At 36.7% G+C, this 15,782-nt stretch overlaps 1 protein-coding gene across 1 annotated transcript; it reads left to right on the forward strand.

Annotated features, from left to right (window-relative positions):
* Positions 1-3,156: 3,156 nt before the first annotated feature.
* Positions 3,157-14,805, forward strand: OSR1 (odd-skipped related transcription factor 1). The gene is made up of 4 exons (XM_073625342.1): positions 3,157-3,443; positions 8,045-8,112; positions 10,877-11,569; positions 14,311-14,805. Exons 3-4 carry the CDS (start codon positions 10,932-10,934, stop codon positions 14,444-14,446), a joined length of 774 nt encoding a protein of 257 aa, XP_073481443.1. The 5' UTR covers positions 3,157-3,443; positions 8,045-8,112; positions 10,877-10,931; the 3' UTR covers positions 14,447-14,805.
* The last annotated feature ends 977 nt before the right edge of the window (positions 14,806-15,782 follow it).

Genomic DNA, 15,782 nt, shown 5'->3' on the forward strand with positions numbered 1-15,782 from the left:
TTGTCACAGTTATTTTTGATTATTTTTGAGATTTACATATCCAGTGGTGAACAAGGCTCAGTCACTATGATCCCAGGAATACCCAGGTTCAGTGGTAAAGCTGGTTTAGTTCCTGTGGGGGAGATTTACTAAAACTGGAAAGTGCACAGAAACTAATCAGCTTCCTGTTTTTTTTGTCAAAGCTTAATTGAACAAGCTGAAATTAGAAGCTGAGTGCCTTCATTGCACAGCTGCACCAGATTTTGCGTGATTCAGTTTTAGTAAATCTCCCCTTGTGATCTCTGACATACATAGGTCCAGTGGTGAACATGGCTCAGTCACTATGATCTCTAAAATACCTAGGTTCAGTGTTAGAGCTGGTTCGGTCACTATGATCTCTGAGATAGACATACTGTAGGTCCAGTGGTGAACATGGCTCTCTTACTGTAATTTTTTAGATAGCTAGGTCCAGTGGTAAACATGGCTCAATCACCCCAAATTTTCAGAATCATAAGTCCAGTGGTGAACATAGTTCTGTTACTATAATTTTTAAGATATAGATCCAGTGGTGAACATGGCTCAGTCACTGTGGTTTTTGAGATACATTGGTCCAGTGATGAACATTGCTCAGTCACTGTGGTTTTTGAGATACATTGGTCCAGTGATGAACATTGCTCAGTCACTGTGGTTTTTGAGATACATTGGTCCAGTGGTGAACATAGCTCTGTCACTGTGGTTTTTGCGATACATTGGTCCAGTGGTGAACATAGCTCTGTCACTGTGGTTTTTGAGATACATTGGTCCAGTGGTGAACATAGCTCTGTCACTGTGGTTTTTGAGATACATTGGTCCAGTGTTGAGCATAGCTCTGTTACTGTGGTTTTTAAGATACATAGGTCCAGTGGTGAACATAGCTCAGTCACTGTGTTTTTTTAGATACATTGGTCCAGTGGTGAACATAGCTCTGGCACTGTGGTTTTTGAGATACATTGGTCCAGTGGTGAACAGAGCTCTGTCACTGTGGTTTTTGAGATACATTGGTCCAGTGTTGAGCATTGCTCTGTTACTGTGGTTTTTGAGATACATTGGTCCAGTGTTGAGCATTGCTCTGTTACTGTGGTTTTTGAGATACATTGGTGCAGTGGTGAACATAGCTCACACTGCGGTTTTTTAGATACATAGTTCCAGTGGTGAACATGGCTCTGTTATTATAATTATTAAGATACATAGGTCCAGTGGTGAACATGGCTCAATCACTGATGACTGACACAGGTGCAGGGTGAATAGGGCTCTGCTTATGTGATCTCTCTGTGACCCAGGAGCAGTGGTGAACTCAGCTCATTCATTGAGCTCTCCCACACAGGACACCTCTGAGCTGTTCCATTCTAGTAAGAATGAGATTACACAAAAGTTTCCTGCTCGAAGCCGAGGACCAGGCAGGAGGATACAGTTGCGGATCAGGTTTCTTCAATAAGAGGGAAATCAAATTGCTTCAAGTGGACTTAGTGGCTTGGGACCATCCCAGAGCTCTGCGGGGACTGCAGATCATTACAAACATTTCGTCCCTTATTATATCCCGTTCGCATCAAACTAATATTTCAAAGTGCAGTACAGAGGGTGGATCAGTTACAGATGTGAACTAGTAAATCTAATGTGTCATGTAATGTCTATGGCTTCTTTCAATGTCTATGTACAGAGCAATACAAATCATGAACAGATGTGACTTAAACCTGTGCCCTGCAACTGCTGGAGAACTACAAGTCTCATTCTTCCATACATGAACTTAGTTCCCCAACAGCCGGATGGGGCAGGTAGCCAAGGCGATATTATATTGCAACTCAGTACATATTCCATGCAATAAATAAACCACAATGTTTGATTAAATATAAACAAGCAAGATAAATAAATACATATATATATATATATATATATATATATATATATATATATATATATTACAATACAATAATACCATAATAACACAGTACTTATTTTTTAATTAATTATTAATACAGCCTACATTCTGCTCTTCATAACTTACAGAGCCCTGCCTGTAAAAATTAAAATAATTTGCTATTATTATTATTATCATTATTATCATTGTGATTGAAACAATAGGGTTTGTGCATGCACTTCAAGGCTATTATTATCTATGGACATAAAGGACACAGTAAAATATAGCAAAAATAGCTGGAAATATCAACCTATTTACACATACTAGGCAGATTAATACTGTCAAATAGATGTATGCCTGTGGATAAAACCATTGGTAAAGATATATCCTTGATATTTAGGAGGTGAAATATTTGTGAGATATAACTATGTAACTATTTTATCTATCTATCTATCTATCTATCTATCTATCTATCTATCTATCTATCTATCTATCTATCTATCTATCTATCTATCTATCTATCTATTTGTCGTTCTTTCTTTCTTTCTTTCTTTCTTTCTTTCTTTCTTTCTTTCTTTCTTTCTTTCTTTCTTTCTTTCTTTCTTTCTTTCTTTCTTTCTTTCTTTCTTTCTTTCTTTCTTTCTGTCTTTCTTTCTTTCTTTCTTTCTTTCTTTCTTTCTTTCTTTCTTTCTTTCTTTCTTTTCAGCGTGCATCACTAATATATATATATAAACGATACAAGTACATTCATATGCCTGCTCATGCCCTAACTGTTACCATAAGTATTTTCACTCGCTGTGAATTATTTGTTCTGATCATTTCATCTGCTCAGATCCAGTATAGGTATAGGTTTCCTTTTTTTCTTAATATATTAGGATTTTTAGTCCCTAAACTTCTATTTGGTTATGATTGAGTGGCATTGAGAAAATAATGCTGTCGGTATAAAAGTTTCATGTATCAGTGTCAGTATATAAGATAAAGCATATGTGTTGTATTTATAACTTTTTGTTCATAGTAAGTTTTCAGTTTTTTTTTTTTTTTTGGGGGGGGATAGCAGAAATCTGTGATTTCACCGGTGTGTGTGTCTGTCCTGCTGTGTTGTAACTACAAGTCCCAGCAGTAAGTTGCAGCACTTGGCAGGTTGCTCACATCTGCTTTGGGCATGTTTCACACACAGAATAGAATGTAAAAGCTCTCTCCTTCAGTATTCTTCTCTGATACAAACTTCTGGGACTGAGCAAGGGGCTGGCTGGGCTGACCTCCTGCGCATGCGCGCTGGCTGCTTAAAATAAGGAGGCGGCTGGCAGAAAAAGTTCAGTTGAGTTGTAGAAAGTCTTGCTGGAAGTCACAGAGCAGCAGCAGCTCTTGGAGAATGACTTTGTGGGTCACTTGAGAGCTTGGATGTGCAGGAGCGAGCCCGGCCACCAACAGCAACAACTGGGGGAGCTGGGACAGAGCATGACAGCTGGGTACCCCCAGATCCTTACCGCTATAGAGCCTGCATTTGTGATTTCACTACCTCTAACCCGCCAGCCAGCCCTGACATTAGGGGACATCATACCTGATCCAGGTAAATCTGCCTTAACATTGGCTCCTCTGTGTGCACATTATCTATTGCATTGCTGCACTGGCTTGTATGCATTATACATGGAGAAGTGGAGTTTTCTGCTATTTTCTTGCATGCATGCTATAGCTGGGCTGGGGGAGCTTTACAGCATTCATTGCTTTTCAGACGTGCTGCTCTTTCTTCTTTTTCTATACTCTAATTTCAGTGTATGGAAGCCATTTATTATTAAATGAGTAGTTTCCTGTACTGATAAATAAGGTGAGGCCATGTTTATTCTGAATATTCAATCCTGTGCACAGAAACGCAGAAAATTCCGGTTTGTCTAGCACATAATTAGATGATGGAAGTGAACACATATCCACCTTATTCACTAAGATAAACGAACATTCATCCGGCAATATGGACATTTTCTGCTGCTGTAGTAAATCAGCCCCAAAGACAGGATTTGGAGTGTTTTGCATTGGCTGGGCTAGTTTTTGTAGATGTGTTACATTTCAGATGTGTGCCTGAACCAGACACGGATAGTATAGTGAAAAGGAGGGATATTTGAAACTTTGATGATGAGGTTCCTAAATGCAGTAAATAATATTTGGTTTATTAGTAATTAATGCAGAGTCAGTTATAGTGAAGATGCTTGAGGAACAAGCTCCTGTATGTGTGTATTTTCAATAATATATGTGTATGATATAAATATGGCAAAACACCTTCAACACTTGTAGATTTAAAGACAAGCTACTAAACTACTATGTGTTGCTATTACTACTACCATGTACAGGTGCATATGCACAGTCCTAAGAAAAATTTATTGTATTATGGTTTTGTATATGGGCGAGCAAAGTATATCAATTAGTAATGCTAGATAGATAGATAGATAGATAGATAGATAGATAGATAGATAGATAGATAGATAGATAGATAGATAGTCTTGTAGGAAGAACCTTTAAGAAGTCATCTTATCCACCCCAAGATAGTGAATGCAATCCATCATTTTAGCAGTGATGTACATTGGATGTGCTCCAGTTATGAAGGGATGAGTCTCTACAGTCACATGTCCAGGAGGTCATCATCCTCTGCACTGCTGAAAAATATGAGGATGGGGATGACAATAAACTTTTGCTCACCAGAAAGACTTAAATACTTTTTTTTAGCTTGATACAAAGGTGAAACAACCTACATACAACATATCGATTCACCAAAAGAACAAGCTGAAGAATATTTTAACATCTTAATATGTGTAGGGTGACTGGTAATAACATACCAATACATGACAGCAGAATACTGACTGACCCACATAGGTGCTTAATGGAATCATCATCTTCTTACAAGTGGAATTTGAGACTCCAACCATGGTTTAATTGGTCAATGCACCAAAAAAAAATTCCACCAAAAAATGTGCAATAATATAAATATGTGATTTTTGTGAGATTCTTTTTGTTGTGGAAATCTCTCTCTCTCTCTCTCTCTCTCTCTCTCTCTCTCTCTCTCTCTCTATCGTATGCATAGGTATTATATGTATATACAATTTGAGTACCTATGTTATAATATAGATAGATAGATATAGATAGATAGATAGATAGACAGATATATAGAAAGATAAAGTTATATATATATATATATATATATATATATATATATATATATATATATATATATATATATATATATATATATATATATATATATATGCACATGTATCTACATTGGGCAGCTATCTTATAATACATATATAGTATGCATATGCATTATATGGATATACAATTTGGGTAACTATGTTATACTATGTATATATATATATATATATATATATAAATAGATAGATAGATAGATAGATAGATAGATAGATAGATAGATAGATAGATAGACTAAGGCTGGCCATACATTATACAATTTCCTTGTACAATTTTCCTTTAGATTTATCAAAACCATATAATATGAGGTCAGACTTAAACACTTTAAATTTGTTTGCAATCAGGCAGACCCTTGCACTACATAGTTGAAAGCAAATCTAAAGCAAAATTGAACAAGAAAATTGTCTAATGTATGGCCAGCTATAGTTACATAGTTAATCTGGTTGAACAAGTCCATCCAGTTCAACTCAAATATATATATTATTATAAGAATTAAATATTTTTGGAAATTATGACTTCGATGTGTGACTATTTCCTGTATTTTGATTATTTTTTATTATATTATTGAATTTATATTAATATGCACTTGCATTATCCATCTATCTATCCATCTATCGCTGTATCTATCTATCTATCTATCTATCTATCTATCTATCTATCTATCTATCTATCTATCTATCTATCTATCTATCTATCTATCTATCTATCTATCTATCTATCTATCTATCTATCTATCTATCTCTTTGTGTAGATGGTGTTTGTGTCTGTGCTGGGTGCTCTGTGTCACTTTGAATTGAGCTCATAATCAGTCTGATTTGTACAATAGCAGATTACACACCCCATGCAATTAGGCTTGTGATTGATACTGTAAAAGTTTCTCCAAGACTACAAGCCAAGGACTGGCAATGAAAAATAGCTTCATTTACTTTGGAAAAAAAGAACTCCTCTCCCAGATATCCTGTACACAATGGCAAGTGACCGTTTCCTTTCTATTAGAGAGCCTTGTGAGGGGTCTGAGAGGCGAGGACAGATGGAGTCTTTCAAGTTTATGATCCCATTTTGCAGGGTACATTTATCTTGGCACGGCCCGGTTTGTTTCAGCCTTGTGTCTGTACACAAGTGGTCTGCTCCCAATTACTCAGCAACCAAGGCTTGTGTTTAAAAATTGGACTTCTTTTTATTGCTGAAGGGTAGAGATAACTCAGGCTGGATCTGTTTGAAGATTGCTAAGGATCTTCTCCATAAAGGTGATACAAGGGATCGCAATCAATATATCCTGTATTCGGTTTTCCCAATTATACAATTTATAGACGCTGGTTAATATACTTGAAAATAAAATAGAATTTCATTATTTAAAAAAAAAAAAACAATAGAAATTCAATTGATATATTACTTTTATATTTAAAAGGAAAAACAAGCAAATCTGCATAGGATAACATCTGTATTTTCGCCCGACTGTAATTAGTTCAAACATCTTATTCGTTTAAATAACATTGTGACAATTATTTAAAAAAAAAAAAAAAAATAAAGCCAATTGCATATTTTGAAACAAACAGACAAATTAGACTTCTACAGATTTTCCTTTTTTTAATTTGTATTTTTATATAATTTCAAGACCGGTTTGCCTGTTTGTAAGAGACGAGACCCTTGCAGGCAAGGAGCAAAGTCTTAGTAGATCGTTCCTTTATGATAATAATGTATCACAAGTAGTACAGAACGATAGTTACATTCTAAACTTTCTCAAACAAATACTGTAGTGTAGCTTAATAAAACATTCCTATTTACTAAGATGGAGCTGAAGGCGCCCGAATCCTTATGAATATTAATGTAGTAAATATAAAGTTACAGGGATGTAGCCTCCAGAAAGTGGTGGAATGATTCTACCACTGCTTGCCTGTCACTGATCCATATTAAGAAAACGTTTCTTGTGTTATATTATGGAGGTGATACTAGGTTTGGTTGTCTTGCAGCGTTCCAATTCGGGAAAATAAAAGTATAAAACTGGAAATCCTCATACACTTGCTGTCAGGGTCAGCATAGGAATATAAGCGTTAGCAAAACTATTACAAGGGTGAGAAAATCACTGAAAGGAACGAATTTAGAATAGCTTTTAGCTAGAATTCTCAATGATATAAGGGTTAAACATGTCCTGTTTTATTTATTAGAATCGTGGCTCAATACATAGATCAAGCAAACAGGATAAGTATTCTTATTTTTTTTAAAGCAACTGCTAATATCGGTTCCTTTTAATGAGACCTGAAAATTACAGTCACAGAGGCTAAAATAAAGTTAACTAACCTCCAATAAAACGCAATGGGCTGAATTCACAAAGCTTTAACACAAGGATAAAGACCTTTATTTTATTCATATGTGACTGCCATGTTTTAATTCTCATTGGACTCAACTGAAAGTAACTTTTTTTTTTCAAGGAAAGATAAGTGTCCTTATACTGATGTCTTAGCTGAGTATGTATTTTTTAAAAAGCAATTGTGAAGGTATTAGGAAGAAATGTGTACTGTTTATACATTCAATGTGTAATACAACTAATTCCGATGTAAGGTGGCACTGTGATTTTGTAATATCATTCTGACGTTCATTGCTTCGGTAGCTGATATGGGTAAAAATACGATATGTACTAATTAAAGGGTTTCTGTGCCAAACCTTTACCACCCCTGCGTTGCTGATTTGTTAAAGGTCCCTAATGATTTTAATGTATATGGATTCATTTTTTATCAGTGATTAAAAACAAAAACAACAATTGATTGTTGGGGACCAGATCTACTTTAGCTTGAAAAAAAAAAAAACAAAACAAAAAAAAACGTTAAAATATATTTTACACTTTGTTAATTCATCCTTTTTTTTAGGCCAGTTCAGGTAGACCAGAGCAGATAATGGGGGCTGTCGTTTGTCCTATATATGTAGCAGTACCTGTTTGTACTGGAATCTTCTACATCAGTATTTCTGTTTTTCCCCTAGGTGTTACAGAAGAGGCAGAGAAGTGTCTAGTGGGTCTTACATCTGTCCAGAGACCAGTCCATCCTCAGGTAAGATCCCCCATATCATAGTCAGCACTCTGCCATCACTAATCCCTTCTCCAGGGAGCTATGGGGGCAAAGTCTGCACTATATAGGCTTTCCACTGTTCCGTAGTTCCATAGTGTTTTAGAGCAGACTGCAAATAAATAAAATGTATACATTTTAAATGATTGTTGCCATTGCCCAGTACTAAGCAGTGGAAATTTAGTGGATTTGGTATCTTTTATTTAAACTCTAGCAGTAAAAAAAGTGCAGGCTCTCAACACTGCTGATAATAATTCAAAATGGCCCCAATCTGACAGCATTTGTTATTGCAAAGTGATATTGATGTGGACACAGGGGGGTTGATGGAGAGTGCAGAATCTGGTGCAGCTCTGCAGAGAAACCAATCGGCTTCCAGGTTTTTTTTGTCAAAGTTTAATTAATAAATCAACCCCAGAGAGAGAGAATCTGAGAAATACTACATTAACTGCTGCAGGGCCTGCAACTCTTTAATTTTTGGTTGGTCAGGTCTATTAAATATGGTATACTCAAAAGAACTTGAGTCAAGCCATAGAGTATTTTTTTTTTTAACATGTAACATCTCTCTCTTGCTCTCTTCTCTCTCTCTCTCTCTCTCTCTCTCTCTCTCTCTCTCTCTCTCCCTCTCCCTCTCTCTCCCTCTCTCTCTCCCTCCCTCTCTCTCTCTCTCTCTCTCTCTCTGAATCAATAACACACACATATATATATAACACATTACATAGATCCATAATATGTCACTTAAACATGTAATATATCTCTGTAGCTCTCTTTCTTCTCTTTTTCGCCCTCTCCCTATAGTCCATATATTATTATTATTATTATACAGGATTTATATAGCGCCAACAGTTTACGTAGCACTTTACAACTTGTGTATATATATATATATATATATATATATATATATATATATATATATATGTATCTATGCATATCTGAATCAAGAACACACACACACACCTATAACCTATATATATATATATATATATATATATATATATATATATATATATATATATATATATGTATATATATATGAAGTCCAAGGGGTGAACGTCAGTCACAGTTGGTTGTGCTTAGCAATCAAGCCTTCCCACAGGCTTCAATATAGGAAAAATTAAAATGGGATTGCTGCACAAACTATACTTATTTGAAAAAATTCATCAATAAGACATCAATAAGACATCATAAAATCAGGCATACATGATGTATAAACATTTTCGGGCTATTGTAGATCACACCCTTCCTCAGAAAATCATGCCTGTCTATATATATATATATATATATATATATATATATATATATATATATATATATATATATATTATAGGAAATTCAGACTTTGTCTGTCTACTACTTATTTGTGAAAGGAACACTGTTAGCATCGATGGCTGACTGTGGAACTCAACTGTACACAGTTGGTTAGCTTTCATAATTTTGAACATGTTGATATTGGGGGAGGTAAAATCGAGTTCAGCCGGTGTTCACATCACACCGTGGTACATTTTTCTGTTTATAATTATAAAGCGAATATTGTTTTATTTTATTTTTCCTCTTTTATTTTTTCACCCTTATTCTGTTGCTTTGTGCCTATTTAGCAACATTGAGTATCCATACATTTAACTGCTATAAATCTGAGAAATCTTTGTATTATTTGGGAAGATATTGGTCTGTGTATGCTAAAAAGCAGTTCAATATATAATAATATGTATATATTTATGCTTATTATACATGCCCTTTATGTATCTTTTAGGCTATTTGCAGTGCTACACTAGGGTCCTGCTTTACTGCTTTTTCTGACAATACAAGTCTATTGGGTTTACTAAAGAAGTAGATAATTTAAACTTTGCAAAGTGAATGTTCACTTAGCTTAGTTAATATGATAAAGCTCACTTCAGTTTACATATCCAATTATGCTCAGCAGAAGTAAAAAATGTGGGCATTTGCTTGTACATAATTAAATAACCGAAGTGCATACAACTTCAGCTTATTTCATTGCAAAATTCTCCTCTCTTTCAGTAAATCAACTCTTATGAGTTGGCCGACTAACTGAAAGCAATGCACTCCCTATGTGTATCATATCTTATCCCAGCAGGAATGAAGACCAATTATAATGGTCAGCCTACCCCGACTCTAGTGCCTAATCTACACATCTTTAAATTTAACACAATATCCTACATGTTGTAGAGCAATTACATGAAAATGTGAGAGTCACATAGCAACGCATACATTAAACTTGTCTCTAATTTCAGGTAAATTCTGTGGGGTTGATATACTAAAACTGGTGAGTGAAAAATCTGGTGTAGCTGAGCATGGTAGCCAATCAGCTTCTAACTTCAGCTTGTTGTAAGCTTTGACAAAAAAAAACTGGAAATTGATTGGTTTCTATGCACAGCTGCACCTGATTTTGCACTCTCCAGTTTCAGTTTTAGTAAATCAACCCCAGTGATATTTCCTCATAATATGTGCTCACTGAAAGAACATCTTGAGGTGGATTTACTAAAGCCAAATAGACTGTGCAAGTGCAGTTTTACTATTTTTCCACAAAGCTTAGTGAATGTTGTAAAGCTCTGCTGATTTCCATCATCCAATCTTATGCCAGAAAAAAATGCTGTTTTTTTTATTTCCCTAGCAAAGTGTACAATCTATTTGCCTTTAGTAAACCCACCACTATATGTTTAATTTAATGTAGGTGTACAATGTTTTCTATATAAGGTTAGCTACAGTGTGTAACTGAATTTTATTTTTTGAACAGACATCTTGGTGCCATCCTGTGGAAACTCGCTAGTGAAGTTCTTCCTAGGACAACAATGGCTAGCAAAACGCTGCCAGCTCCAGTGCCTATTCACCCATCTCTCCAACTTACCAACTACTCCTTTCTCCAAGCTTTTAATGGGCTGCCAGTGCCCGCAGACCATCTCCCTAATCTGTATGGGTTCAGCGCCCTGCATGCTGTTCATCTTCACCAATGGACATTGGGATACCCAACTCTGCACCTGCCCAGGTCATCCTTCTCCAAAGTGCCAGGGTCTGCCAGCCTGATAGACACCAGGTTCCAGTTCCCAGGCTTTCCACTTTTTCCCCATGTCATCCACCCTAAACATGACTCCTTACATGGCAAAACCAAGCCTAGGTTTGACTTTGCTAACCTAGCGGTTGCAGCCACCCAAGAGGACCCTTGTAAGCTAAACCAGCTGGATGGGCAGGGGTCTCCTCCAGCTATGGGAGCGCTTCTTGACGTCACCAAGCTGACTCCTGAAAAGAAGCCGACACGTGGAAGGTTACCTTCTAAAACCAAGAAAGAATTTGTGTGTAAATTCTGTGGGAGGCACTTCACAAAGTCCTACAACCTTCTTATTCATGAGAGAACCCACACAGATGAAAGACCTTACACATGTGACATTTGCCACAAGGCTTTCCGGAGACAGGACCATCTCAGAGACCACAGGTAGGTGTCCACCTGTTCGGCATTGGTGATTTGTTTCCTGAAATAGAGGGGACGGTCATTCACTAAAAAGAATGTGTGTATTAAAAATGTTTAACTTTAATTCTATAAAACAAAAAAGGAGCTTACTTAACAAAGGTCAGTGATGTTCTTCAACCAACAGAAGTCAATCAGTATTCAGTTGTAGGCAGGTTGGCTAGAGAGGACACAATATATGATAGTGCTGTGATAAATTTTGGCATCGCTTGACAAATGGGCAAGGTGTCCAGAGACATAACAAGCATTTATAAATGTTGTGAAAGCTCATTCCTCTATGCTATTTACCAACCTTATTTTTGTGATCGGTTATTGATCACTTTTTTTTTTTTCCACAGAAAAAAGAGCAATGTTTACACCTCCTTTTTCTGACAGAATAGACATGGCAGATCCTTGCATTATTTAAAATGACTAAGGATAAGCAGATTTCTCATACTTCTTGGTTAAGCAGCAAGGCTGAGGATGGTCATCCTCACAGTATAACGCTTTACCAATTATTATTATTATTATTCAGGATTTATATAGCGCCAACAGTTTACGCAGCGCTTTACAATATAAAAGGGAGACAATACAGTTATAATACAATACAATACAATACAATAGGATTAAGCGGGCCCTGCTCAGAAGAGCTTACAATCTAATACCAATCACGTTCAATTGTCCTCATTATTGTATAGTGCAGTGTTTCTCAACTCCAGTCCTCAAGGCGCCCCAACAGGTCATGTTTTCAGGCTTTCCATTATTTTGCACAGGTGATTTAATCAGTTTCACTGCCTTACTAATTACCACAGCTGTTTCATCTGAGGAAAATCCTGAAAACATGACCTGTTGGTGCACCTTGAGGACTGGAGTTGAGAAACACTGGTATGGTGGATGGGTTAATGAACTTGTGGAAATGAGTGTTGGACTGTCTGAACTATTTATATAAGTGTGAAAGTAATAAGTGTAATTTAGCTCAGAATTGTATAGTTAAAAATTAGAACTTGGGATGAGAAGCATTTCAGAAGGATTTGTGTTCCAGTCCACACCTGAAAATGGACAAGTGTCAAAATGTCATATCTGCCAAAATATCTGGCAGTCCCTAATATAGGCATGCAAGGACACACAAATTGTGGCCGTTCGTTTATTGAGGTATAATGATCATAGTAGCGTTTTGACTAGCATTAGGGTATTGACAATGCTTTTAAAAACAGTTTATCCTAAGTCGCTCTTGACTGAACCCAGACCATCCAGGCCTTCATGTCAAAGACTATTAGATCTCCAAACATGCACCACATGGACTTGTTCATCTGTTGCAAAAGGTCTTCCAAGGGTCAGATAATGGACTTATCAGAAGTTTTCGTATGTTGATTTTGAAAACTGTTTTCCGATTAGTTGTCACACACCACTGATCTTTAAACTCGTTTACTGCATAAAGACCTCAATTCTTAGTTGAAGTGTATTGACACTAAAGTCTTTTTCTTTGTCTTTGATGAGTTCTCTTTTTGCTTTTGGTATTTTGAGTATTTATTCAAATATGCTGTTTTTTTAGATGTTGGTGATCTATGGTAATATACTTTAAAGATGGTTTTCCTCATGGTCTTCCCATCATTTAGGTTGACTTAACAAAAACTGATAAACAAAAGTTATTGACTGCAGTTACCTTACTGAACTGCTCAGTGCAATTTTAGTTTATTGAATTTAAGCAAGTAAACTATATGTTTTGATTGGTAATAAGGGTCTCTGCACTTATTATTGCTGTTTGCAATGCCATACTACAAACTTACTTCAAATATGAGAAGCACAGTGACCTACGATAAAGCCAGATCTTCTATGGTGATTTGTATCTGTGGTGGGAATAAGAGAGGTTTAGGAAATTTGTCCCACTCCCACCTCGTACAAACTTGGTTTGCAGTAATCCAGGTTGAACTGCAATCTGTCCACAATGGCTCAGTTCTCTCTGCTGTAGATCTATTTGGGGCTGACAGCCTATGTTGATAATGCCACATCAACTACCCCCTGCACGTTTGGAACTATAATCTCTAGCAATCTCATGTAAGAATAACAGAGGGGCTTGTAGTTCCTTAATAGAACAACTAAAAGTTCCAGCAGGTCAACTGAGGGCCAAGCTTGTTGTTTCATAGTCATCAAAAGTTTGAGCTTTCCATGTGAAGTTTAAAGTATCAACCTCAGAATTAGATATTTCAGCTTTTGATAGATCTTGGTGTGTTGCCAATAAAAAAAAAAAAAACCTCTGGAGGCCAATTTATTTCCTAGTTGCTTCTCCATGCTTTTTCAAAATATGAGGAACAATTTGCTTCATTTTAAATTTACAATCCAACAGGAAGAGGAAAGCTGGCCATACATTATACAATTTTCATGTTCAGTTTTCTTTGGATTTATCTACTACTATGTAATACAAGGGCCTGCTTGCTTGCATACAAATTGAAAGTGTTTAGGTTTGACCTCATATCATATGGTTTTGATCAATCTAAGGAAAATTGTATAATGTATGGCCAGCCTAAGTCACCTTTAGATAGACTGTGGCATTGGGTGGGTCTGGGAACTCAACCACACAACGCACCCAAACGATGTGAAAAAGAAGTAGAAATTTTACTGCTCAGCATCCATCAAGAACTGAAATATCAATTTGGGGTGAACTAAGCCTTTAAGCTACTGGCAAAGCTATACAGAACACACCTAAATATTTAACCTTTGTGTTATTTCAGGTACATCCACTCAAAAGAAAAGCCATTCAAGTGTCAAGAGTGTGGCAAAGGATTTTGTCAGTCTAGGACTTTGGCAGTTCACAAAACCCTCCACACACAAGTCAAAGAACTGAAACCTTCCAAAATTAAATGCTGAACTATATATGCACAAAAAAAAGACTATTCTGCAAAAAAAACACAAACTATTTAAATCTACTATTTTTATGTGTAAAAGTGCAAGAGGGCTTTCAACCGAACGCTTCTTCCTGTGTGTATTCCAAGAGATTTTCTGGACTGACCTTGCTTTGCTTGGAATTTAATTTAAACCAGAGACCAGCGTGAACAAAGTGATGGCACTCACACAGACTTTATGCCAAGAGGGGGTGCTCACATCATGCCTTTCAAAAGGACTCTGTCATCCTGCGACTCTGTTGCTCTTATATATAGCAGCGTTGGCATGCATACTCCAGCGGTGGGAAAAAAATTACAGAATAAATTAAAATTAATTGCTTGTAACAGGCTGAGTTTCTTTTTTTTTTTTGAGTTTGTGCAACAACAGAAGCAAATATTTCAACGTCCAGTCATGCCTTAAGAGTACATACACAGTACTGTGGTTTCGGTGATGCATCTGACAACACTTTTGTTTTTAAAAGTGTGAGTACACACCGGAAAAAGAGGCCAGCACATTACATTGCCGTGCGTTGTTTTACAGACACCTATTTTTGTATGGTCACCGTATGTTAATGCATCAAATGGAATTCTTTTTAAACAAATGGAAATGCCCTAGTTAAGGGTTAAACTGTTGCATCATGGGAAATTAAAGTGCAGCCAGACTGTGCTTTCTATATTTAAATTCATATTACCAACCCGCAAGGGAATATGCAGAAACTCCAAGAATTTGTATGCATTTGAGCACATTTACACGTTTTCCAAAAAATATATTTGGCTTGGTAGATGCCCCATTTTTAGAGGTATAAACTCATTCTGATGTCCTTCCTGAAGTAAATCTGTGACCAGGCTATAGACATTTAAGTATTTACGTATTCTTAACAAGCAGTAACGATTTTTGAATCCCTCATGCTTAGTCCACATGGGCCGAAAGTCGGACGGCATCGTCTGGTTCAATAGAAACCACCTGACATTCGGCCCATGTGTGTGGCAACAGGTCTGACAGAATGACTGAAAAAGGTCTGCTGACCGGCATCTATACAGCACTCTTAGCCACTGACTGGTATGTTCTGGCGAGGGGGCCGTCCCCCTGTCACAACACAATAGCTCAGCAGGGGAGATCACTGTACTAACACTGGATCATTAGTACAGCTCCTCCTGAGCTCTTCAGTTTGTTTTCATTCAGCCCGCTGGGTTGAACGAAAAAAAAAAAACTTGCAGTGTTACCAGGCTTTAGTCCGTGGGTGCTCAACCTGTGGCCCTCCAGCTGTTGTGGAACTACAAGTCCCATCATGCCTCTGCCTTTGGGAGTCATGCTTGTAACT

This window comes from Aquarana catesbeiana, linkage group LG04, assembly GCF_042186555.1.
Source record: "Aquarana catesbeiana isolate 2022-GZ linkage group LG04, ASM4218655v1, whole genome shotgun sequence".
NCBI classification, from domain to species: Eukaryota; Metazoa; Chordata; class Amphibia; order Anura; family Ranidae; genus Aquarana; species Aquarana catesbeiana.

Coding starts and splice junctions, on each gene's coding strand:
- OSR1 (XM_073625342.1), top strand. CDS start 10,932: ATGGCTAGCAAAACGCTGCCAGCTCCAGTGCCTATTCACCCATCTCTC. Junction 11,570..14,310: donor GACCATCTCAGAGACCACAG/GTAGGTGTCCAC, acceptor GTGTTATTTCAG/GTACATCCACTCAAAAGAAA.